Genomic DNA, 26,917 nt, shown 5'->3' with positions numbered 1-26,917 from the left:
AAGACTCTTCACTCCTCTTTTGCTCCCGCTCCAGGCTGTCACCTGTACTCCATCAACACCCACCACGGCTCGGAGCTGAGGATCGTGGCGGCCATCAGGAACAAACTCCTCCTGATCACAAGGAAACGTTTTGAGGGGTCCAGTGCCACTGCCCCCGGAACAGACTCCCCCGTAGAAGAATTTCAGTATATTCGGGTGAGCAATGAAAGTGATTTATTTTATTTTTTTACTCAGCAAGTAACACAGGGCTGGTGCGAGTTCTAACTACATAGACCCAGGAGCATCCTGTTCAGTCTGTTTTCCTCCCAAAGTCTAAAAACATTCACTCATGTGTCAGTGTGTTTCCTGTGCTGGTCTTGTGACCAACACAAGAGTGAAACGATAACACACGAGCCACAATTCTAGTGATGTCCACATCTGTCTCCAGGCTCTTTCTCTAGCCAACAAGTCATCATCTTCCTTTCTCTTACTGTTCTCTATCAACAGTGCTAGATCTTTTGTTGACGTATTGTTGCCTCATATTGAAAAACTGTGGACTTCCATCCCTTCAAGCATGTAGGGTTCTATATATGTTGATTTTTGCTACTCTCAAAACTGAGCACAGTTATCGTGCGAAATATTTACTTTTGCACAATGTCATGTGACAGAGTACATAACACTCATTTACACATTTAAACACAAAGTGATTATACAAAAAATATAAAACGATCTTTCTTAGACTGTCAGACCAGCTTCCATGTCTAATACAAGGACGGGAGCATTGTCTGGTTCTGTCAATACTGATGAGGAATGATGCTTAACTTTAGGTCATTTCTGTGAGGTGACATTTTTAGTTGGAACCCGCATTGTTCATTAGAATAAGGACGATACCACAATTCTTGTAACACACTTAAATCATTTCTAAAATTAGGTCTGGGAGAACATACACTGATCTTGTGATTCCTGGTACCTTTTCTTGTTTGAGAGCTTCTGTTGTTCTGCGGATGTATGGGAACTTCTTAAGACAAATTGGCATATAATCCACATTGTATTCCTTGTTAGGGTTCCACGGATTGTAAATATTTTTTCCAGTTTGTTGGCAGTAAAGTGATAAAACCGGCAAATATTTATGATTTCTGTGTCTCTTAAATTGATCTTGGTCACATCAGTATGTGTCTGTACAAAATTCTCTTTTAACTGAAATATTTAAATTAGAAAATGTGCTTAAGCCCTGCCCACTGAAAACACATTGTTTTTGTGGAGACTAAATCTGCCTTACCATAACCACCACGTGGAAGTGCATCAACACCGGAAGTGTCCACCTCCAAGGGACTATGCTCTGCTAACAGCTAGCTGGAGGAGGAGTAATGCTTATTATTACATCATAAGGGTCTCCACTCCTGTAACCTCTTATCCGCTGAGATTTCAGAAGAGGGAGAACTTTATATAGTTATTCATTTTTCAGCACTCCGCTCAGTTACATACACTAACAACGTGATTATTTTTGTGTGTGTATAAAACTATTTTGTTTTAATTTCATAAAAAATAATAATGTAAGTTAGTGTCCCAACTTTTGGGTGTATTTTAAGTGTATTAGGTTTGATAAAGTTTATATATGTATTGCTGTATGACATCTCTTGTAAAGAGTCTTGTATTGTCTTAGTGTGTGTGACTATTGTGTCAGTTTGGAGTTGTAAATTGATATATTTTTTATCAGAGTTGAAGGAAGTACAATAATGTAGATTAAAAGAAAACTAGATTAAAATAAAAGGTAAAAGTAACGGTGCCCCTTAAGCGTTTGTATTTGTAAAGTATGTGATTAAAAATGAGTTATTGAAGTAATAATTCAAAACAACTTTACCCTGATAGAAATATCATCTATTAGCAATGACTTAATTAATTATTTGTTTATTAAGGAATGAGCAACATGACTTCCGCTTGGGCGTGAGATGGAGCGCTCCGGTAAACCAACCTAACCAATCCCTGCAGACGGAAAAACTACTCTGTTAACAAACTTTTATCGCCTTTACTTCAATCAAAAAGGCTGACTTTCAAAAATTAGCTCTAAAGCGTCCAAGAAATCCAAGAAGGACGATGCTGGCGGTAGCATGGAAGCTATCACGGCGCTACTGGAGGAAGATCGTTTAGCCTCCTGGATTCCAAGCTGGCTCAGATGCGACTGAAGGTGGATGACCACGATGAAAGAGTCTCCTCCCTAGAACTCGCAGCAGACGACCTGACCTCACTGTCCAGCGTACATGAGGCTAATGCAAAGCTAAAAGCTAAAATAACCGTCCTGGAGAGCCGAAAGAAGAGGTCGGAACATAAAAATCCTTGGTCTCCCTCAATCCACCGAAAGCGGACGCCCCACGGAATACTTCCCCAACCTGCTCCAGGAGGTGTTGGGGACCGACATCCTGCCCTCCCCCCCGGAGGTTGAACGGGCTCATCTACCAAACCAAGCATATGATCATCAGGGAGGCTCGTAAGAAGGGGATGCTACACTTCCGCGGCCCTACCATCAGGATTTTGGAGGACTACAGCCACGAGATCCAGAGTCTGCGCTCTGAATAAGCCTCCTAACAGTTCCGACTGCGCATGTGCGAGCGCGATGCAGGTCAAAGGTCAATGTCACTTCGGATCATATCAATGGCGGGCGTTCCAGGCAGCCCAGATACAAAAACATCGCTGGATGACTTTGAACTTTGGCCAAAACACTGTTTACGGCCGTATACGTGATACATTTTAATTTTGTAATATTGAAACCATTAATTTGTACGTTACTATGCGATTTACATTTCTTAGAAAAAAACGCACCAAATACAAATTATTAAAAAAAAGTTATATTATTTTGCTGCCCTTTAGCAGATTCCATGCGGCCTGCGGTCTTAGTTATAAAATATACTTTTTAAAACACTGCTTCACGTCTCATTCTAAGTGATATTAACGTCTGACCTGACCCACAATGCCATGCGGCGCTGGAACTGTGAGGAGGCTTATACAAGGAACTTTACCAACAAGGATTTAAACCGTCTCTTCGCTTCCCGGCCCGACTTCGGATTACACTTTCCAACGGCTCATATAAATGGCCAATATCGGTTGGCAAAGATCGGTTGACCTTTAATATCACTGCTTATTCTAATATCACCAACTTTACAAAATCACCTTGCTTTTTACTGCACTCTAGAACCAGTTTCCATAATCCATCTCACCTCAGACGTCTTAGTCAAAAACATGAATGGTAATTTGAAACTTTTGAGCTGGAATGTGAAGGGTCTAAATCACCCCATAAAGAGAAAAAAGGTCCTCATGTAAATCAATTCAAAACAGGAATCAGTGAATGTCTCTTTTCCCGGTGGGCAGGGCAGTGTTTCCATTCTTCTTTTGGTGCTAAGGACAGGGGAGTGTCAATAGTTATCAGTCCAAACATCTCTTTTGAATATAATATCAGATACATTTGCAATATAAATAATTGTTTATGGTAAACTTTACAATAAATGAGTTGCTCTCGTGAACATCTATGCACCAAACGCAGAAAAAACAACATTTTTTCTCTCTCTTGCCGGACCTCGGGACATACTAACTCATACTTGGAGGCGACTTTAACACATGGCTTGACTCGACCCTGGACATGTATATATATATACATATACATATTTAGCTAAAGTCTCCCCGATAAGTAAATCAGCTTCATGTATCCAGGCCTTTCTTTCTGACTATGGTGAAATCTGGCGCTTCCTGAATCCCAAAAAGAAAGCATTTTCCTTTTTTTCTCATGTTCATCACACATACTCAAGAATTGACTTCTTCTTCATCGACAACCCATTTATCCCTAAAGTGAAATCATTCTTCTACCAAAGTATCGTTATCTCTGACCACGCCCCTTTAGAACTAACCATATCACTGCCAGACTTGCCACCACAAAGGAATCAATGGTGTTTTAATTCAACCCTTCTCTCTGACTTGATGGAAAACGAAATCTGTGCCTTCTTCTTGAAAAACTCATCAACTCAAGTCTGATAGTATGGGACACTCTGAAGGCCTACCTTAGAGGTCAGATTATCTCATTCACTGCGAGTTTGAAACGAACATCATCTCAAGAAAAATCCTACTTAAAGAAGCTAATCCTTGAACTTGGCCAACAATACTCTAAAATTAAGAATCCCAACATTTATAAAAAAAACTAATTGAAGCAACTGTATTTCGATGATTAAATTACTGTACAGACGACCAACAGCCTCCATTCGCACAAACTCACAACAGTCCACACAGTTTGAGCTTGGTAGAGGAACTCGTCAGGGATGCCCTCTGAGTCCTGTGCTATTTGACCTGGCCATAGAACCTCTGGCCACAGCCCTCTGTGAGTGTGATGAGGTGTCTGGGATCCAGAGAGTGTCATTATTTGCAGACGGCCTCCTACTTTACATCTCAGACCCCACCCCCTCTCTGCCTCCAACTTTGTTCCTATTTAGAAAATTTGGCAAACTCTCGGGTTATAAATTGAATTTACAAAAAAGTGAGCTATTTCTATTCTGTGAAAACGACTTTTACCCAGTATCCAACCTGTCTTTTAGGATCGCAGAAAAAAAAATCATAGTTGGGTATCACAGTTACAAGAAAATATTATAAGACTTATTGAAAGAGAACTTTTTAACTTTGACAACAGAAATTAACGTTGGCCAAGTGGTCCCCACTCTCCCTGTCACTTATTGGACGAGTTAATTCAGTGAAAATGACAGTTTTACCTTTCTTATTCATTCTTATATCTTTTCCAGAATCTTCCAATATTCTTACCAGCCTCATTTTTCCAGCAGTTGGACTCTCTTATTCCATCCTACATATGGAACGGCAAACATGTGCGCCTTAATAAGACCCATCTTCAGAAAGCAAAGACTTCAGGTGGTTTAGCTCTTCCCAACTTCCGTCATTACTATTGGGCCGTGAACCTTCGCTGTCTAACCTCCTGGACCTACTACCACAAACAAGCTTAGGTAGAACTTGAGTTACAGACGGACGACAAAATATCACTGCCAGCTATTTTGGGTTCTGAGTCATAAATCCATTTCAAATACCATAGTTAAACATTCCCTCAGAATTTGGTCTCAATTAAGGAAAACACTTAATAGCAAACTTAATAGCTTTTGTCTTCTCAGCCGAATATCTTCAAACCATCTCTTTGAACCTTCCATGCAGGACTCTGCCTTTAAGGAGTGGCATGAGAAGGGATTGGTTTGTTTTAAGGACATTTTTAAAGACAACACTGTTTTTTCTTTTGAACAACTCAGTAAAAAATATAATCTTCACAGGTCAAACATCTTTAGGTACTTACAAGAAAGACACTACATTTCGTCTAAATTATCTCCTCAAACTGTGAAAGAAAGAAAAATATTAGACAAGATTCTTTCTATGAACCCAACAAATAAAGGATTTAGATCAGATGTATACGCTCTCTGAATTAACACAGAAACATACAGATAAACAAAAGCTGGCATGGGAGGAAGAATTTTAAATTTGTGAATAAATCATCTTTTTTGCTCACCATAGTCTGATCTAATTCAAAATTGTTCATAGAGCTCACCTATCAAAAACCAAACTTTCAAAAATATATCCCGAAGTCAGTCCACTCTGTGAAAGATGGAAGATCCTGGAAGGCTCCTCAGGCCACATGTTCTGGACGTGTCAGAGCCTCCAAAAATTCTGGGAAAACATTTTCAAGTCCCTATCGAAAATTGTGAACACCGAGATAAGACCCAGCCCACTCATCGCTCTCTTTGGTTTCATTGGAGAAATCAAAAACATAACAATCGAAGTCTGGTTTCTTTTTGCCCTCTCTTGGCCCGGAGGGCAATCTTGCTCAGGTGGAAGGACACTGCCCTGCCCACACACTCAATGGCTCAGAGATTTCATGTCGGGCCTCAAAATGGAAAAGATTTGAGAAAATCAAAGTTAGCATTCTACGACACATTGGACTCAGCAGTGATACAGGAGGGATTCATTTTGTCTATACCTTTTTTTTTTCATTATTTTATGATTTTGTTTTGTTTCTATGTGTACACTCTGTTGTTGTTTTTTGTATTGCAATAGATTCCATTTTCTGACTTTACTGTGTCTCTTTAAAAAAAGAGCATATTTGTAACATTGTGCGATAACTGGTGTGCCTTCATATTTACATAATTTGTTGCCTGTACACCAAACCAAGATTGCCTGAATGACTGTATTGTCTACTTGTGATCAATAAAAATATTTTGAATTTAAAGAAATTGGCAACATTAACCCAAATGTTGACATTGCTACTACAAATGTTTCACAGACTACATATTTGATCTGAATATAATATGAAGTTAGTTTTGTGTCTTTTTGTGCGATTTATTGTGGAATGTGTGCATTAGGCAGTTGAATGTGTGAGGAGTTGAAGCTGTTTGGTTAAGGTCATCTCATTTTGTTGCTTTATGTCTTGCAGGAGATCTGTCTGTGCGACCCTCCAGTGGTTATGGCGCTTGTGGACGGACCCACTGGGGAAAACGACAACATGATCTGCGTTGCCTACAAACACCAGTTTGACCTGATCAATGAGAGCACCGGTGACGCCTACAGGCTGCACCACGTAGACGCCAACAGGGTGCGCCATCACTGAGTCTGTGCAGTTTGACAGCGTTTTTAATGTATACATCAGTTGATGCTAATTTGATTTGAGAGCCTGTGCTGCTCCTGTTAGTTTCTTTATTTACTTTCTTAGCAAGCAAGCTGTTGCGATGAATCAACACATTGCCATTCACAGTTAGCAGTGGAGGAGGCTGCAGAAGCAACAGCTGCTTTGCAGAAAGCTCGTTTTCTCATCAGAAGATTGTAACAGAAAAATATATTTGATAAATGATCACAGATTTACCTTCAGGCTGTCTTAGACTTGACGCTATTAGTAAGCCTCATTCATTCTCTTTGCCTGCAGGTCAATTTTGTTGCCGCCATTGACGTGTATGAAGACGGGGAGGCGGGTCTGCTGCTGTGTTACAACTGTGAGTGTGTTATAAACACATCACTTATGAGCAGATCATAATACAGTTTCTCATTCGGGGGATCAGTCCGTCTGTCTCTGTCGGTCTGTCTATGTATCCATCGATCACAACCTTTTATTTTCGTACATTATGAAACTGCTAAACTGTGTAAAGCAGAACTTGGCTATGAAAGCATACACTCTACAAAAAACTGTTTTATCATGATATAGTTTAACAATTACTTTTATTTTGAAATGTAATTTGATGATGAATCAATGAATCAAAAGATCTGAGCCGGAAGCTTAAGCGTTTATTTTCCTCAAATCTAGATCATAATGGAAATGTTGAAAAAATTGCACTTCATTTAGGTGGGTGTCAGTTGCCCACACTAAGATAAGGTAAAGAGTTCAGGAAGAGACTTAAAACTTCAAGTTCAAGTGGGCCAATTTAAGATTATATTCTAGGAATCTAAGAATGATATTGTCCTCCCTGTCCCCAACAGATAGTTGCTACTACAAAAAAGTCTGCCCTTTCAACGGCTCCACACCCATGATCCAGTCCAACACATCTGACTTCCACTTCAGTTGGAACCAGATGCCCAATGCCATTGGTAAGTTCTCCATGGCAACGTCGCCAGAGCCCCACCTTATGCTTGACTCTGGCCCAGACATTTGTGTCGCCATGGTAACCCTGTATGTGGACGTGCGATTGTCCCCTGTGATTCTTTGTGTGTTTTCTTGCATGTGAGTATTAGTATTAATGCGGGCGTGCCAGAGCAACCGTCATGGATATGTGTGCAGAATAGTCTGCCCTTTACAAAACAAGCCTTTATAATAACAGTCCATGCAGGAGAGGACCCTCACCTCTGCTCTTGTTAAAATTTCAAATGACTCCACTGTTGGTCATGTGAAAAGATAATCTATTTCTAACCATGGTTGGGTAGAAATGGTGTTTCAACAGTGCCAGAAACTACACCTGAAAACCAACTAAATATGTACTTAATATCTAAACCAATGTTGTGATTATATTTAATATTTTACTTTTCAGGATCTTAATAACATCACGTAATTTCTATTTGCAGTGTGTGCGTTTCCCTACATCCTGGCCTTCACCACTGACTCAATCGAGATCCGACTGGTGGTCAATGGGAATCTGGTGTACACGGCCGTGGTACCAGAGCTGCAGTTGGCTTCCTCACGGGTCAGTGACATTGAACTGTCTGACAAATTTAGGTCATCTGACTGCCCAGCTTAGTACTTATTTATAATGCAGTATGATAATAATCACCAAATACATTTAATCTGTGAGTTTCAACTTGTGTTAACCAGTACAGATTATCAAATTAGATTGGTGAGATTAGATTAAATAGACATTATTAATCCCTCTGGAGATCACCTCCGTAAATTAGGTAATATAAATAACTGATATCAGGAATTGATAAAAAATATTTTTTAATCAGCTCCAATCTGAAGATCAGACTTAGAATGCATAAGCATGACTACCAAAGCCTATTGAAGATAAAGGTCAAATTGAGGTGCAGCGATTACATTTTTACGGTCAGGGTCAAGTTAGTTAATTGTCAATTCTGAAAAATGTTAAACACACACACAGTATCTAAATATTTTAACTCAAAGGTCTATTGTGCTACAAAAAAAGTATAATAATGAGGGGAAAAGCTAAATTATACACAGCTAAAAGGTATTTTAAATGGGAAGATATCAAAAGTTGTGCTGTTAATTAGACTCCACAGTAATCAGTAAGTTAAGAACCTTATCAGTCATTTTGTTAACTCATCCATGTCTTTTCACAAACAACTTGTTATTGTATGATTTCATTTTCCAAATTCTTGTAATTTATCTTACTTTTTCACTTTTTTAATTAATCACATGGGTTCAATTTACGAGATCCAAATGGAACATCACAACATTTCATAAATCCTTGTCTTAATATATCATCTAGCATAATTACATCATTCTGTCTTCTCACTGAAGTGTTACGATATTAAGTTGCAAGTTTTAAAATGTAAAGGGATTGCAGGCGTTGAAACATCCACTAATAGATGTAATGTTAATGTGACATGTAATCTGAACAACTCCTCAATCTTCATTAGCCTGTTGGGAAAGTGCTCTGGAGATCTGAATAGCAGCAATAGAGCTCTCATTCCATCTCTCATCACACAGAAACACTTCAAACACACGCAGATCAGTAGAAAAATGCAGCATCAAGTCATAAAGCAGTTGTTTGAATATCTTCTCCTTGTCTACATCCGACTAATAATGATAGCAATCATGCTCCTGTGTTTTATTTAATGCCACCAACAGTCGGACATCTACTTCATGTCGTCAGCTCCAGTCAGCTCAGCCTCCAACTGCAGTTCCAGAGACACCAGTTCCCAGAGTTCCCCTCAAACACCCACAGGCTACGAGATGCCAGTGTTCCCCTCCCCGCTCGGCGATGGTAAGCCCTTTTTAGAGAAATACCAGAGGTTGTTGACGGCTGCTGATATTAATGGCTTTTTAAAATGTCAATGTTGCCTGCAGACCTGGTTGACTTTGCCTTTGTGATTGGCTCAGAGCTGAAAAGGCATTTTCATGAACTCGTCGGAAGGTCCATTGAAGCAGCAGCTTTCTCTCGCTGACTGTTGATAGCATCCCACATTTTATCATGTGTGGGTTCCCAAGAAAGCTGTTGGAAAGATCCCTGCTATCACAATGATAACATTTTATCAGAAGCAGAAAACCTTTCAAAAGGGAGTGAGGATCAATATTAGCCTCTGCCCCCTCTACTTTATACCCTTTATGTAAGTAAGTAAGTAAGTAAAGTAAGTAATGGTTATTTCTAAAGGGCCTATCTAGACCAGGGTCACAAAGCACTTTGACAAACAAAAACAATATAGAGCTAAAATACATGATTTAAAGGGCCGACACACATAAGACAAACACAGGAGTCCCAGAAAATCAGGGGAAAGCCTGCACAAATAAGAATGTCTTAAGTTGTTTCTTGAAGGAGTCAGTAGACTCAAATGAAAAGGGAGATGAAGATCGTTCCAAGGCTTAAGAGCAACAGCCTAGAAGGATTTCTCTCCTCTGGTCTGGAAGCGTGTGGTCAGAACCATTAGCAGATTCTAATCCACAGACCTAAGAGCCCGAGTTGGGATGTAAGTCTGGATAAGATCACTGATGTAAGGAGGACACCCTACCATACATAGCTCTGATAGTAAGAACCAGATATTTTTTTCATTTATCCTGAAAGAAACTGGCAGCCAGTGAAGAGTTTTAAGGATTGGGGAAATTTGAGTTCTTCTACTAGAGCGGGTCAGAATTCTCGCTGCAGAGTTTTGTATTAACTGCAGGCGAGACAGCTCCTTCTTGTTTAGACACGAAAATAAACTGAGATTTTTCTCAGTTGAAGGAAACAGCACCTGGTCAGATTTCTGCAGTGTTGTACTAGAGCTCAGAAATAGGCCTGACATTACTGAGTGCAGTCAGGTCTAAGCCTGGCTTTTTGAGTAAAGGCTCCACAATAGCATGCATTGTAAAAACCCATGTGGAAAGGGAGAGGTTTACCATTTTGGTAACCCAGGGGCCAATTACATCAAATACTTTATTAAAGACCCTACACAGAAGGACGTCGGACGAGCAAGAGGAGGGTTTCATCTTGCTCACCAGTGCCGAAATATCAGCCAGAGTTATAGGTTTAAAGAAGGCCCACATGGTGGAGAAAGGCTCAGTAACAGCAGGGGTTCCAAACAAAAGGGGAGGGATTTTCTATTTGATCCATTATATTTTGTTAGTGAAAAATCTCAACAATGCATTGCTGTCAGCTTCAAAGAAGACAGGGATGATTGGAGCAGCACAGGGCACAAGAGAGAATTAATTGTGTCAAAAAACACTTTGGGGTTTTTCATATTTACGGTTACCAGTTTCTGAATGTAATCAGATCTGGCAGTTTCCATCATCTCTTGGAAGTGCACCTCAAGTTTAGTGGACTTCCAGAGACGCTCAGTCTTTCAACAAAGTCTCTTCAGACTCAGGAGATCTTCATTTGTCTAAGGGCACCGTTTTTTCTGAATTGTCAACTTGGTGCCACCTGATACAGTTTTCAACACAATGATTAGTGAAACAGTGAATCAAATTCTCCAAGAATAAGAACAGATTCCTTTTGAATAATGGAAGATAAAAAGTCATTAAAGTCATTTAAGAACACTGCTGCAGGACCAAGATCAGGACTGTAGACTGAGACAAAATAAAAAGATCATCTGAGACTCAAAAGAAGTGAATTCCTGTGTCTGAAACACCTTGCATGAACAATAAACAACAGCCAAACAACCCCCACGACGACAGGGGCGGGGCTTCCCTTCAACAGCGCAGCCAGAAAGACAAAGTTCACTAAGATGAATAAACTCTTACTCTCTATGCCATGTCTCTGAAAGAAACATTAAATCCAACTTTTCTCTTGTGAAGAGATCATTCAGAGAAAATGATTTATTTGCAATGGAGCAAGCATTCAACACGCCCATGTGCAGCACTGATGATGTCACTGAGGCAGTAATAGCGGAGCACAGCGGGACCTTTCGAAGGCTACACCAGCGGTCACGTGGGTTACAGCTGGACCATTTGGGTAGCTCTGGAGTAAACATTGAATTAAAGAAAGAGGAAATGAAAACTCCTGCGCTTTGTTCTCAGTTGAGGTCCAGGCAACCATTAGTCCCTCCTGCCACTGACCTCCTTCACACAACCTTCTGAAATATTTGTGCTATGGCAGCTTTGTTCGCCACACATGTGGTCTCTATTCAGCAGACTGATAGTTTGTAGCAGACATCTGAGATGGAATCAAGTGTGTCTGCTGCAGGAGAGTAACCATGGTTGTTTAGTTGCTCTCATGGCTGCTTCTAAGGCAAATGGTATTTACAGGTTCCATTAAGATGGAGGAAGCTATTGTTGTTGGACCTTAACATGCTGCCTGCTTTTTCAGGCTAATTAGCTCTTGCATTTCCTTGCTGCTCCCTCGCACTCTCGACTACTTGAGGATGAGACGCTTGGAACAACTAATTCCCTGACTTGTGTTGCGTTAAAGACAGCGGTAAACTCAGTTGTCTGGTTTGAACATTTCGTGCTTCATTTGTTTGGTGGATTTTTGAAAATAGCAATTTGTTTTTATCGTTACGATTGCACACAACATTGATGGGTAGAGAGTTTAATAATACGTCAAACTATACATTTCACGGCATCATCTGACCCCTCATGGAAAGTCTTGCAATTTAAACTTTTCTTCAAGATTTAGATGATGTCAGTGATGACGTCATATAATATTACCTTGGGAACTACTCACTAAGACCGCAGCGGTGGAACTGCAAAATAAATTGATGTGGCAGCAGTATCCATTTTATACGATGTCCCAGAGGCCAACCATCATGACACCAGTGTAGTATTTATTACGAGAATTTGGATAACTGTTGGCATACCAGTCGCCAGGACGACATGCGTCACTTGCGATACCTTTGACCAGGATATAGAGAGTCTTTCATCATGTACATGTCAGACTACGCCATACATTTGAGAGATACATGTACGTAAAATTCTTTGTGATTCCTCAAATTCATTGGCTTGATCAAAAGCAGACTTTAATTTGCCAGAAGTATGGAGACTTGTATATTTAAACTGAGCAACATGCAAAGAAGGAAATGTTTCCTGAGGAGCTCTATAAGGGGTCCCAGATTTACAACCTCATGGTTTTGTTACTCAAGGCAGGATTCGATAGTGATTAAATGTCTCAGGAAATGTTTGTTTATATAAAACAGTCTAGACTCAAATAATATTTATAACTTAAATTATATTATCTACTGTTTCCAGTGGAAAGACCCCTGCCCCAAGGTTTCTTGGAGTATTTACTAGCCATCTATTCTTTAGAGCATTTCTTCAGCGCTCGATCTAGATAAAGTCATGTCAAGAGCACTAGCCACCCACCCAACCAACACTGATGTTGTCAGCCTGTAAATGTCTGTGACTGTGACTTTGTATAATCCTGTTTTTCGTTCCCCTGGTCCAGATTCTATACGGATCCCCTACGGTACCAAGCTTTCCGTGTACATGTCTAAGGATGCCGAAGGTACTGCAGCAGCCTCCTGCCTCAACCTCAGTTCAAGATTCTACTTGTAACATTGCTCGCTAACATGCACAGTGTCTCACCCTTGTCTGCTCCACGCCAGCATGTTGACATGGACATTGGTTGAATGTTAAGTGAACATTTTGTCTTCCCCCTCCCCCTTTAACTAATTAGAGTGTGAGCCAGGGAACAAGCAAAAGTGTAAGTGGTGGTGAAGAAGGTGATTCGGGGAGGGAAGATAACGTCAATCAGGGAGGGTTCGGGAAAGGAGGGGTTTAGTGGAAAAGAAGGAGAAAGAGGGAAGGAAAAGACACATCTACTGCAGCATGATTTACAGATTGCACCGTCACCATGGAGACTTTTGTCAGCACCTTCCCCTCCATCCAAAGTGCTCTGGTGAGGAAGCGAAGCTCAAGGGGGCTGACAAAAATCCCATCATTTCACCCTCTCTGTTTTTAACTGCATCTGTAATGTGAATAAGATGTTACAGATGAGCCACCATCTTCCTCCGCCGGCTACAACAGGGCAGGTCTGGACAATTGTTCTGCAATTAGAGCTAAAGCTCAACCTATTGTTTACTTCAAAACTTGCCTGGAGAAGGACGTGTGGATACCTCCCAAATTAAATGCATCACTTTATCATGCTTGATATGCTGCCGGTTTGGGACACAGGTTGAGGGGGCATAACAAAACTAACCTTGTGTTCCTTTTCCTCACTCACCTTTCACCTGCTGACATTTGCAATGAGACTGCGCTCTTTGCTACAAACCGTCACATCGATTACTGTGCCTGTCTCACTCTGGTGTGCTTTGTGTCGCTGCAACACTGAGCCCTGCTGGCACATTTGGGATGTGCACGTGCTCCTGCTGCAGGTCGTTTTTACAACATAAAAAACACTGTCGAGATTTTCGTATCTCTGAGAGATTGAGATTGACAAGAGACAATAGATTGTTCAGGTGGCAGCATATAAAGGGTCATAGAAGGTTTGTTAGTCGAAAGTAAAGCTTCACATTTTTGTGTTGTATACATGTTGTTTGTGTCGCTGTCTAAAACCTTTTATAAAAATTCTAAGTGAGAGATCACAATGTGTACATAATGTGTGTATATGTCACTGCTTTTGGGTGGATGTGTTTGGATAACTAACTTGTTTTTGTAAAACTATTCTATATTATTTGTGTGTCTAATTTGATCTTTGTGTGTATAGTCACATAAAAGAGCGATGCTGTGTGTGTGTTTGTGCGTACATGAGTGTGTGTGTCACAGAAACAACAAAGTGTGTTGAATTCCCTTTGTAGGGCTCACATAAAACGTAACTTTACCGGGTTGGGTGCTTGGAACTACTTTCCAACCTGATCAAATTTTTCAGACAAAAAATATACCTGTTTTGTCATGTCTGTGGAAAGAAAGTTGTATTTGAGAAGCGTCACCAAGGCCTTCATATGTCAACTCCAGTGTTTTGTGTCGAATCCACACAAAGTAAAGGGTTACTTGAAGAAGAAGTGGTTAGAACAGAGTAACAAGTCTTACCATTTTTGCCTTAAGCTTTCTATACAGAAACTTACAGTTACTGCAATAAAATGCAAATTTGCGTGAAAGAAAAATACTGTTTAAACTTAATCACGGGTATTAAATTTGTTGATCAGCACTAAAGGTGGGCACAAGCTGTTCCCCTCTATTACAGTTGTGGCTGGTTTCCACACTGAAAAAACAAAGTTTCTGTCATTTTGGGAAGACTTTATCTTATTCAGGCTTATGTCAATGCAAGACTTAGGAAAACTGCGTGATCCATGAGGTGCAGCTGTAAGCGTGATCGCCTCACAGCAAGAAGGTTGCAGGTTCACTTCGAGGTCGAAACACAGGAACACACCTTTCTGTGTGTTCCTGTGTTTCTTGGGTTTACTCCGGGCACTCCGGTTTTCTCCCACAGTACGAAAACATGGATTGAGGTTGCTTGTGAATTTATGGAAATTGTCCGTATGAGTGTGTGTGTAAATGGTTGTACATCTTTGTGTGTCCTGCGACAGGGTGTGTCCCCCGCCTCTAGCCCATAGAATCGGGGATAGGCTACAGCACCCCCGCGACTCCCATAAAGAATTAAGCGGAAGAAAATGAATGAATAATTTCTCTTTGAGTATCAAAGCATCAATTTTATGAAACTTGAAGAGGAACATGAATAATTGAATCTATAACCTTAACTGTTCCAGATCACCATCATCCATTAAGATAACTGTTAAGACATTATTGAGAAAGGGTTTTCTTAGGCAGCATGTCAGGCAAACGTAACGTGAGCAGCAGTGAGTTGGTGTCAATGATCGTAAGAGTTTGTCCTGCAAAGCGGTGGTTCTTTTTGGAAGCTTCCAGTATATCAGAAATAAAATAAAACAAATATAATGAAAGTATAAATAAAGAATAAAGTCATGGTAAATTACGTCATGTTTCAACTAATAGTACATAGTAAAAGACAAACAGTCCTGTGTTTTATTAAAATGTACATGGACTCCATTATTAGTTTTCCTTTTTCATCTTTCATAAAACAATGCTTTGAGAAACTAAGAGACATCACAGTCCCAGCTATATGAATAAAGTTATGTTTTTTAATGCAACACACATCATGTGTGGGACATGCACAGCTGGGTCCCTAATTTTACAGTTCGAGCCCTGACACTGATATGCAGTTTAGTACTAATACATATAGGTTTGCTATAAAAACATTCTGAAACAGTCATATGCGTTCATGCACCGCAGAAATTTCCCGGATCATGTACTCACACTTTAATTTAAAAATTATACTGTTGATGTGTTTCCAAAAATGTCCTTTACATTTGACTCACAAACTTCATGTTCCAAACCAGGATGTTATTGTACTGCAGACTCATCACATTTTTTATCTCCCTTTCCTCCTCCTGCCAGGTGACTCGCAGTGCAAACAGATTTTCAAGATCCCTCTGTGTAACCTGGTGGGCCGCAGCATTGAGCGACCCCTAAAGTCTCCACTGGTCAACAAGGTCCTGACCACGCAGGTCCCTGCCATGATGCCTTCAGCACCGCTCATCTCCGCCACACACTCTCTCTCATTGTCGCGCATGGAGATCAAGGAGATAGCCAGCCGAACTCGCAAGGAGCTGCTGGGTAAACTTTTATTCCGATTGCTACTGTAGTTATTCGACTAGAGAGGCAGCAGGTTATAGACTGACGTCCATGTTGTAAAACTGTCTTGAACACTGATAACTGAGGATAATTGGTTAATCACTCCAAGCATTTATAGTTCCGAAGAAGGAATGAACAATTACTTTGAAAATTTAAAAAATGTCTAAACATGACTTATGCAATCTCTTGCATATTATATTTTTCAGGCTGTGTAATTTCTAAAGAACTACAACTTAACAGCAATGGTTGTTTTTGTTTTCAATAACATAGCAGATTAAAAATGCACAGAATTAAAAAACATTAAGAAAAAAAAGTAAGACAAATGAAAGTTAAATTAATTTTAGGTCTTCGCAGATCTCTTAATTGTCATCCTGATTACAATTGCAACATTGCAGTTACCCTCTCTGACGCTGGGTGAGGCCAAAAAAAAAATGTTACATTTGATGTGTTGTTATTTTATTGTCTTCTCCCAAAAACAAAAAAAAGGCCTGACGGAGGAACCAAGTGGTAAAGCAGACAATGGAGCGGTGAAGCAGAGGAAGATGAGCAAGAAGAACACTGAAGAAGATCCAAAAGCTCGAGCGATGACGTCAACTAACAGCGACAGGTATTTATCAAATGTTTCAATAACAAGGCTTGCCTAAAGCACTCTTGTGTCCACTCAGCAGGTCGGCTTCAGAGTCTGCCAGCGCAGACATGGATGCCCTCTGTTCGTCCAGCTCGGAGGCGGAGCCTGAAAAGACGGTGCTGCAACCTGAGAGCCCAACTCTTGTCAGCTTGTTTGAAATTTCCTCCACTTCCTTTGAAGAAGATGTTCTGGACCTCAAGTGACGACAATCCTTTGCCAAAACTGTCCTTTGAAAAGTCTGATCCAAGGAGCAGAATGTAACTTAGCTTTTCCCTCTCCATTCCAACTCTTACTACAAGCTAAATGTGTCACGTGAGCATTCCTCCCAAACCCCTCTTAAAGACATCTATGTGATGTTTATTCACAGATATGTTTAAAATGAATTTCCAGTCAATTTATGGTTTGTTTTTTTGGATTGTAAAGCTCCTCCCAGCATATGTGCCATTCCTAGAATCATCCACTAACCCCCACAGAGACTGCTGGTGTTTGCCTGTTGCAGCCATGTTTGTAGTTCCCCTTTCCAGCTGCTCATGTACCTTAAAATACAAGAATGAATTTGCTGGAATGGTGCCCTCTGGTGGCAAAGAGGCCCCTATCCATTGTTCGATTGTGGTGTTTTTAACATTAATGTAGATTATATTACATTCATTTATACATTCATTTTCTGCCGCTTATTCACTTCTACCGGTTGCGGGGGGCTGCAGCCTATCCCAGCTTATCCAGGCGAAATGCTGGGGGAACCCTAAACAAAAAAAAGTCTGTTGCAGGGCATGCATTTTATTTTATAAAACCTAAATGAGTATCTCTTCACATCTGACCAATTATATTTTGTGCTTGAGTTGTTGCACCAATTGAGCAAGAAAGAAATATTTTCACTCTTGCATGCAGAGATGATCTGAATCTGGATTTTATATATGTGTGAGATTAAACATTACTTTGATGTTCTATTTAGATTTACGTATTAATAATAGAGGTCCGAAGTGCAAAAAAGATCAATAGAAATGGAAATTATTGTAACATTTTTTTCATTTAGGGCAACAAGTGTTAAAAACATCGATGGGTGGCTCTGATATCTAATGTCGGTAGTACAATGCTTTATTGCTATCACTATCCTGAAATGATTGACTAAAGTCACACTCTGTTGGACTCTTGTTTTCTGTTACAGCAGTGCTAATTATTAACTCTTAAGGTTTGATTGAAAACAACTCTAACCAGACTATTGAAAAAATCAATTGTCAAAGCAAAGCTTTTTATCTAACAAGTAAGAAAATAGAAACACAATGACACTCGACTAAAAATATACACAAAAGTAGATTCTGAAATGTTGCAACAGACATATTTATATTTAAGAGCTGCTCACACTCAACTCATATTGCTCATATTCAACAAATTAAGTGTTAAAGGGACAATTCAAAAAGTATTTGACTCATATTCTCATGGGATTATTTTTATTATTATAATATATATAACGTTTGGGTGAACCCACTTTTACATCAGCCACAGACAGTAGCAATTATACAGCTAAGCTAAAAAGACTAGACGATTACTGTAACTAGTTTGTATTTGACAACATAAAAGACATCCAAAAAACAAATCCCTCTGTAACAGTTTGTGAGCGAGCTTTGCCTTGTGGCGACTACCAACCTCAACACTTCCAGGTTCTCCTCATTCTCCATTTGAAACTAAAAGGAAGGTATAAAAACAGGTGGCAAAGTTTATATTTTTGGAGTGCCGTTCCGTTCTCTTCCACTTGCTGCTCCGGTCCTTCCCGTTTATTTCTACCTCCCCTTTCGTTTTTTTTACCTCTTTGGTATTCTAGTATTGGGTTAATATTTCCTGTGTAGACTGTTGCTGAACCTTTCTGTGATATCAAAACGAAGGAAAAACGAACAAAAAAAAAACACCAAGTGTCTTAAAATATTGTATCGCCATCGTTTTTAATGCCAAGTACTACTTGTAAATGTTTGTGTATCAAATGTGGCCTCAAATGAATCTAAACTATATTATTATTATACATATTATTTGAGCAGTTATTTTAAACAAGTGCTGTAGACCACTGCTGTGAAAGTAGTCGATTCAGTTAATTGATATGGAATAAATATTTATGGAATTTGAACTGTGGGTTTGTTTGTTTTAAAGTGAATATAATAGAATCTAAATGACACACACACACTTACACAAACAGACAAAAGAAATTCACTCATATAAAAAATAGAGACAAGAGATAGATAAACATCTGTTTTCTCACCTATTAGGCCTGAAAGCCCTGCTACAGAAACAGGAGCAGATCAGGTGGACGAGAAGGCAGAAAGCTGGCAGTGGTGCATACCACCTGTCCTTATTGCTAAAGACAGGGGACGAATGAGCCACAACAACCAGAAGGACTGCCACTGTCAACTGTCTGCCAGAATCCAAAGAAAGACACTAACCATGATAATAATCATCGTTATTGTCGTTATCATTATAATTGCATTAATTAATGCTATTATAATTAAAGTAATAGACCGTACATTTGAACAGAAACAGTTGTCATTGCAGTGGATAAACTTTACATTGATAGTCCACTGTTCTGTGATCGAGAATTAACCCCATAGTTATTTTTGAATAAAACACTCAGCTGCTTATGTTTAAAGCATAATACATAAATTATACTTGTCTCAGAGAGTAAATGGCCAGTGCTTCCACCGCGCATAGTCTGCTGTCTACACTGGAAGCGCTTGCGATATTTACCAGGAGTATTCCGGTACGCGTTGCTTGTTAAACTTCTGCTACAACTAGCTTAAAATATAGACTTATTTAAGTTTTTCCGGAACAATGCCTCTTGTCAAGTCTTAAATACAAGATGGACATTACAGACGAGCACCACTGAGGTCTATGGATGTTTTTAAATGCGTCGTTTTAGAGGAAGATGAAGACGAAGACCACTGAGCATCATCACTTAATCCAAATGGATAATCATTTTTGTCCATAACTCTAAAACAACTGTGCATCTGCGCCCAGGCTCCCCACCTCGACTTTGGCCATGGCACACCTCCTTGGTACATACATCCTGTCGGTCGTTTCCTTGATTAAAAACCAGTAGCGCAACTTAGTTACAGGTCGTAGCACCATGAAGTAGAACCCCTGATTTGACTGTAGTATATAGTGCCGACTGTGGCAGACTAATTTGAAGCCACACAAAGATGGATTAAGATAGTTGGGATGAGTTCGCGTGAAGTAGAGTTGAGTATGAAGGCTGCATGGTTCAGACATGGAATAAACACGAACAAAGTTCATTAAGAAACAAGGTGTGGTTCTTATTCTATAACGCTCTTGGATGAAGACTTTACATAGTGTCAGAAGAGTCCGGATCCCATTTTTTATTTTGCTGAGTGAGTTCACGGTGTTAGGATTACCAGATATACATGACGGCAGGTGGAGCAGAAAGTAAGGACAGAGAGATCCAAGTTGCCATATTGCTGCATGCTATAGGATAGGAAGCCCTTGATGTTTATAACACGCTGGACATTGCAAAAGAAGATGGAGTGACAGTTGATGATATATTAGCATCTTTCAGCGCACATTGTTTGCCAAAGAAAAATACTGTTTGAAAGACATCCTTTTTGGACACATCCAATGTCAGAATCAATCACAATTGAAAAATATGTCACTGAACTAAGACAGAAGAGTAAAGAGTTCGGAGTGTTTGAAAATTACATGTTACGCAACAAAATTGTGTTCAGCATGAATCATCAACACGATAAAGAGAGAGTCTTCAGAGAACCTTATTTCACATTTCCTCCTCCCTTTGTCATCGACACGGACTCTACGGAATATCTGCTGCTCTGTCGGATAAAGGGCGAGTTCCGAAAGAAATCGAGGAGAGGTTCCCGTCCTCCCTGTGATGTGTGTGACAGTGCGTCAGCGCCTTGGTTTGCTTGGACCTTAACAGAGATCATGGAGACTACACAGCGCAGGAGTGGTGGTCAGATGTGTTCATTTCCTCTTTTTACTTCGGTGTTTACTCCGGAGCTGCCCTCAAGTTCCAGCTGTAACCCACGTGACCGCTGGAGTAACCTTCGAAAGTTCCTGCTATTGTCCGCTGTTGAATGCTCGCTCCAATGAAAATAAATCCTTTTCTCTGAATGATCTCTTCACAAGAGGAAAGTTGGATTTATTGTGTCTTTCAGATACATGGCAGAGAGAGGAAGAGTTTATTAATCTTAATGAACGATGCCTCTTGTCAAGTCTTAAAATACAAGATGGACATTTAAGACGAGCACCACTGAGGTCTATGGATGTATTTAAGTGTACCACCCGCCTGGCCCTGCGGCAGTGTTCTTGAAGGACTTTAGTGACTTCTTATCTTCCATTATTCAAATAGAATCTGTTCTTATTCTTGGAGACTTAGACTTAAAATAACAGATTTTGGATTTAGTTTTTACACTTGGCCGGGACATTTCTAATATGTCGCTACATGATGACCATCTGAGTGATCATTCTCTTGTTTTTGTTTAACCTGGACTTCATCCCTGAACCTTAGCCCTTGAAAGTTAGGTCTCAGAGGTGTGTTATCTCAGCTGATACTGCAGACAGTTTTTCTGCTCAGTTTGACCCTCTTTTCTTCAAGGACTGCCTTTAGGTAGTGTTAGATTAAAACTGCTATATACATATACGCAATAATCAAATGAATGCTAAAAGATAATCAAATATAAAGTAAGAGAATAATAAAATATACTCTGCTTGATGGTAAGAGCAGGGGAACTTTTTTCCCCTCCCCCCAAACACACACCAGAATCAACATACATGTATACTGATTACTGAGTTGAGACAAGCTCAACTCATGTAAGAGTCAAATCACCGGTAGAATAAACATTTCTGTCTGCCTGGCACAAAAGGACAAGGACAAACGGAGTCGGCGAGACCCCAGGGGGGAAGAGGAAGACAGGAACGAACACCAATAACGAGTGTGATCTCCGCCTGGGAACATCTTAATTATTAGATTACATGAGACAACAGGCTAGCTCTCTCAGCAAGACACCGGGGAATCAGAAACTTCAAAGAACGTTATGGCCGGAAGATCCGACCCCCTGGTCGGGGAAATGGATATAAATAGCCCTGAAATAGCGTAAGTTTTCCACAGCTCGACGCTATTCTGATCTGGACTGTTGATTTGTTGAGTCGCAGGAAGGAGGATGACCGGTCGATCGTGAAGGAAGCATGTATTTATTTTGCTTGGAAGTGGTATATAAACGACCAGAACATACTCTGGATTGTTCCTTTCCCTCACAAATCGAAGTATATGACCCGGGACGAGAGTGACCGGTGTCTGTGCGCAGACGCCGTGTTTGAATTTAATAAGTGGTGTCGTGAGGAAGAATTTGTGGTGGAGGTTGGATCAAGGAGCAGTAACTGATTGAGGTTTTCTCATCCAAACAAACATGGCCCAAAACAAGGTAAGCAGAAAACCTTGTCTATAAATTTCTGCATTTAGATTCGTCTTGCTGAGTTAATCGATGTCTGATGTTGTGTGAGTTAAATGGGTTGTTAATGGTTAATTGTTTTTATTTTGTTCCATTTCGGATACTGGCCTAAAGTAATCTCAGATTGATACAGCAGCCAGATGATGAGGTGAATGAACCATCAGAAAAAGATTAACTAAACTATAAAGTTGACCCAGGCACACCACTAAAACCCTCTAGCGCCATTAATAAGAAGTTTTAGTCTGGCTTCCACAAACATCACTGTACGAAGACAGACTTACTGAAAGTGTTCAGTGACATCATGATGTCGAATGTTTCGGGTAAATACACTGTTCTGGTTCTCTTGGATCTGTCCTCAGCCTTTGACACAGTTGATCACCAGATCCTGCTGAGAAGACTGAGGGATGAAGTGGGACTTTCTGGGTCTGTGTTACAGTGGTTCTTGTCATACCTTTCTGAGCATACTTTCAGTGTAACTGCCAATCAAATAAGGTCTGAATCAGCGGATCTGTTGTGCGGAGTCCCTCAGGGTTCTGTTTTGGGTCCTTTATTATTTTTGCTGTACTTGATTCCCGTGGGTTAAATCTTTCAGAGATTTCCTGTTGTTTCTTACCACATTTTTGCTGATGACATCCAGCTCTACTGCTCATTTGATCCAACTGAGCCCCAGAGCCTGAACAGCTTAGTCAATTGTGTGCTAGAAATCAAACAGTGGCTTGGTGAAAACACTTTGCCGCTAAATGTGGACAAAACTCTGCAGCGAGAATTCTGACCCGCTCTATTAGAATGACTCACATTCCCCTGATCCTTAAAAACTTAAAACTCTTCACTGGCTGCCAGTTTCTTTCAGGATCAATTTAAAATTTCTGGTTCTTACTTTAAGAGCTATTCATGGTCAGGCTCCTCCTTACATCAGTGGTCTGATCCTTACACCCTAGCTCTGGCTCTTAGGTCTGTAGATCAGAATCTACTAATGGTTCCTGAATACGCTTTCGGATCAGAGGAGAGAAATCCTTCCAGGCTGTTGCTCCTAAGCTTTGGAACGATCTTCCTCTCTTTCTGCGTTTGATGGAGTCTACTGACTCCTTCAAGAAACATCTTAAGACATTCTTATTTTAAAGCTTGTATTTTAGCTGTATATTGTTTTTTATTTTTAAAGTGCTTTGTGACCCTGGTCTAGAAAGGCGCTTTAAAAATAACCTTTACTTTACTTAACTCAGAGACGATAAAAGCACAGATTCAAGCAATGGATGCAACTGTAAAAGAAAAGCCTGTAATAACACTGGAAAGTAGCAGACATAAATATAAACAGCAGATCACATTTAAATAAACAACATGTTCAACAACATTTGTACAGTTCACAAGCAAATACATGCCGCAAATGTGGACGAACACACCAGCGACAACAATATCCTGCATACGACGTCACGTCAAAAGGGAATGGCGAGTGCAAAAGAGGAAAAAGTAGGATTCAACAAAGAAAAAATACAGTTTAAAATCAACAGAGTGAACTACATGGGACATAATGTCACTCCAGAAGGTGTGAAAGCTCATGAGGCAAAAATCTGTGCCATTGTGGACATGACTCCACCAATAAACAAAACAAGACGGATGTTTTGCATTACAAAGTACTTGCATACATTCCAAATGAGGCGACAATAACTGCACCACTGAGACAACTGCTATGTAAAGACAACATCTGGCAGTGGCAGGATGAGCACAATGAAAGTTTTCAGAAAATCAAGACAGCACTTACAGATGTGCCGGTGCTCAAATGACCTTGATGCCCCATGAACAAGCAAAGTCTCTCTCTCTCAATTACGATCCAAAGAAGAAACTTGTCATACCAGCCGATGCATCTAAAGATTGCTTATGAGCATGTCTTCTACAAGGGGGCCATCCTATTGCCTATGGGTCAAGAGCACTGATGGACACGGAGAAAGTGTCAGATGAAAAATGTACAGATTGAAAAGGGACTGCTAGCCATAGTGTTTGCTGTCAAAAAGTTTCACCAGTATGTCTATGGAGTGAAAGAAGGAGCACCGACGAGAAGATCATTTACGCTCTGGGGTCCACGGAGTCTCTGAGTGAAGAAGCACGTAATGAGATCGTGAAAGCGACTGCGAAAGACCAATCATGAAAAATGCTACAAGATACCCACAGAAATGGCTGGCCAGAGCACAGAAAACAGGTGGACATGACAGTGCAACAATACTGGCCTGTCATCATGTTCCATTTGCAAGTAAGAAAATTAAAGACTTTGCTTGTTCATGGGGTATAAAGGTCACCCATTCCATTCCAGGGTACCTGCAGTCAAATGGATTGGCTTAGGGGACAGTGAAAAAAAAGCACAGCAGACATGCACTGATCTGCATCTTGCACTACTAACCCTGTAGAAACAGCCCTGTGACAGGGTTGATGTTCCGCACATGTGCTAATGGGTTCAGTCCTGAGGAGCACGTTCCCAAGCTCCAGCACGATTCTGAGCCCTGCGTTGCCACATAATTATCACTGTGCTCTACAAAACCTGCAAGACAAGCAACACTACTACTACGAGAGAGGAGCAAAACTGCTTCCAGAACTACGTCCAGGAAGTACTGTTCACATGAAAACACCTAAAAGGATGGTGTCCGGCGACGATTGCGGCACAGAGAGAAGAGCCCCAGTCATATGATGTAGTGACCTCTGTTGGAGAGCGCTACCGGCGCTACAGAAAAGATCTGACGAGAACCAACGTGACGACCAAGTGGATGACCGGTCAAGCACGGAGGCTGTGATTACATCGAAGGACAGTAGTGAACTTTCACAACCTGAAGCAAGACCACATCAGACTAGGTTTGGTCATACAATCAGACAACCAGAAATATTCAGACTGTGTTAAAATACAGAAATCAGAGGGCTTTTTTTTTTTTAGGGTTCCAGTTATTTGTGGTGACCGATCGTTTTGAAAAGTGTTTTTGTTTTAAGTGTATTTGTTCACATTTGAGGAATACTTGTGAAATGATCATATGAAATTCATATATTTGTGAAATTTTGCACATTTACAGTCAAGTTTAAAAAAGAAAGAAAAGATGCCAAATATTATGTGATGGATTTTGCTAAAAGGGAGGATAGAGTTGTGATGAGGTCACATGAAGACGAGTGGAGTGTGAAGGCTGCATGGTTCGGACACGGAATAAAAACGAACAAAGAGCATGAAGAAACACAGTGTGGTTCTTATTGTATAACGCTCTTGGACGAAGACGTTACATTAACTAATCACACGAATGGTGTGAAGCCCTCTAACCATGTTGCCCAGCTGCCTGCTCATTTTTAGCTGAGTTTCAATAGTAGGAAGTGCGGCTTGTATTACCTGTCCTGTATTGGAAGAGGATTTTGTTTCAACCATTCAGGCACAGGGGCCCGAGAGAGTTAGTAGCTGTCTGCAAAGTATGGACTTGAGAGAGCAGGTTGAGGGACCTGAGAGAGTAGGTAGCTGTCTGCAAAGTATGGACTTGAGACAGCAGGTGTAGGGACCTGAGACAGCAGGTGTAGGGGCCTGAGACAGCAGGTGTAGGGACCTGAGACAGCAGGTGTAGGGGCCTGAGACAGCAGGTGTAGGGACCTGGGACAGCAGGTGTAGGGGCATGAGACAGCAGGTGTAGGGACCTGAGACAGCAGGTGTAGGGACCTGGGACAGCAGGTGTAGGGGCATGAGACAGCAGGTGTAGGGACCTGAGACAGCAGGTGTAGGAGCATGAGAGAGCATGTAACTATCTGCAAAGTAGGGGCTTGAGATAGCAGCTGGAGGGGGCTCAGATTGCAGCTGTGCAACCAGAATGTTTTGTATACTGTATACTTGCTTTATGTCCTGTGTGGCTGTCGGAGCGACGGCATTGACTTATGACGCTGGTTCCGTGTTTGCTGTCTTTTCGCAGGTATGCCACTATTCATTGTTGCTCTGTGGTGTTTTATATATTATTTGATAAAAACACTGTTAAGTCTGTAGTTATTTAACATAGAGAAAGGGATTGTGCTGTGGATTGTGACATCTATGTGTGTTGTTTTATAAGTTTTGTTTAGCTAATAGGTGGCTAATTGTGTTACCTTTGTTGAATTCGCTAACAGCAGTGATCGCTCTTTCTATGTGTTTTTCAGATTTATCCTTAAATCATCTACAATTTTTTTTACAAACCTTTCAAATTACGAGTACGAATCAGAATATTACGCATCAGCATCAAAAGTACGAACACGAATATACATAGACACCCCATCGACTGCAGACGGATGTGTATGAAGCGCCGCCATCTTGGTACAGTGTCATCAGAGGCAGCGGTGCATTAACAACAGCAGGGAAGGAGGTACTTCTCAATCTTAAAACACAATTATTCGCTGAATTCTGGGTCGATTTTCGAACGGTTTGGTTAGTTCAAATCGTCATACGTGTAGCTTTTATACAGGCTACTTAGATAATAATAAAAATATATACCTTTTTCACGGAAGGCACCAGGCATTACTAACCAATCAGAAGAATATTAGGCGGGTATATGTTTTATTACAGCACTACCACTCACACACAATTCTTTCATTAAAATAGAAATAAAAGAACTATCTGTTGGGATCTAT

The 26,917-nt window shown here is 40.5% G+C and overlaps 1 protein-coding gene across 4 annotated transcripts in view; it reads left to right on the top strand.

Annotated features, from left to right (window-relative positions):
- garnl3 (GTPase activating Rap/RanGAP domain like 3) overlaps window positions 1-18,949 on the top strand; it is a 91,641-nt gene extending 72,692 nt beyond the window's left edge. For 3 of the 4 annotated variants that reach the window (XM_087792222.1, XM_087792220.1, XM_087792223.1), the window contains exons 22-31: window positions 35-195; window positions 6,440-6,598; window positions 6,926-6,992; window positions 7,474-7,581; window positions 8,053-8,171; window positions 9,293-9,428; window positions 13,020-13,079; window positions 15,986-16,204; window positions 16,709-16,829; window positions 16,888-18,949. In XM_087792222.1, the coding sequence (XP_087648348.1) occupies window positions 35-195; window positions 6,440-6,598; window positions 6,926-6,992; window positions 7,474-7,581; window positions 8,053-8,171; window positions 9,293-9,428; window positions 13,020-13,079; window positions 15,986-16,204; window positions 16,709-16,829; window positions 16,888-17,053 (1,316 nt within the window). In that variant the 3' untranslated portion in view covers window positions 17,054-18,949. The remainder of the gene's footprint in view (window positions 1-34; window positions 196-6,439; window positions 6,599-6,925; window positions 6,993-7,473; window positions 7,582-8,052; window positions 8,172-9,292; window positions 9,429-13,019; window positions 13,080-15,985; window positions 16,205-16,708; window positions 16,830-16,887) is intronic. The other variant, XM_087792221.1, reaches the window with a different exon arrangement.
- The last annotated feature ends 7,968 nt before the right edge of the window (window positions 18,950-26,917 follow it).

This window comes from Callionymus lyra, chromosome 5 (genome assembly GCF_982586985.1).
Source record: "Callionymus lyra chromosome 5, fCalLyr1.hap1.1, whole genome shotgun sequence".
NCBI classification, from domain to species: domain Eukaryota; kingdom Metazoa; phylum Chordata; class Actinopteri; order Syngnathiformes; family Callionymidae; genus Callionymus; species Callionymus lyra.
Note: the sequence above shows the minus strand (reverse complement) of the source record. Positions and strands in the feature narration are given on the sequence as shown.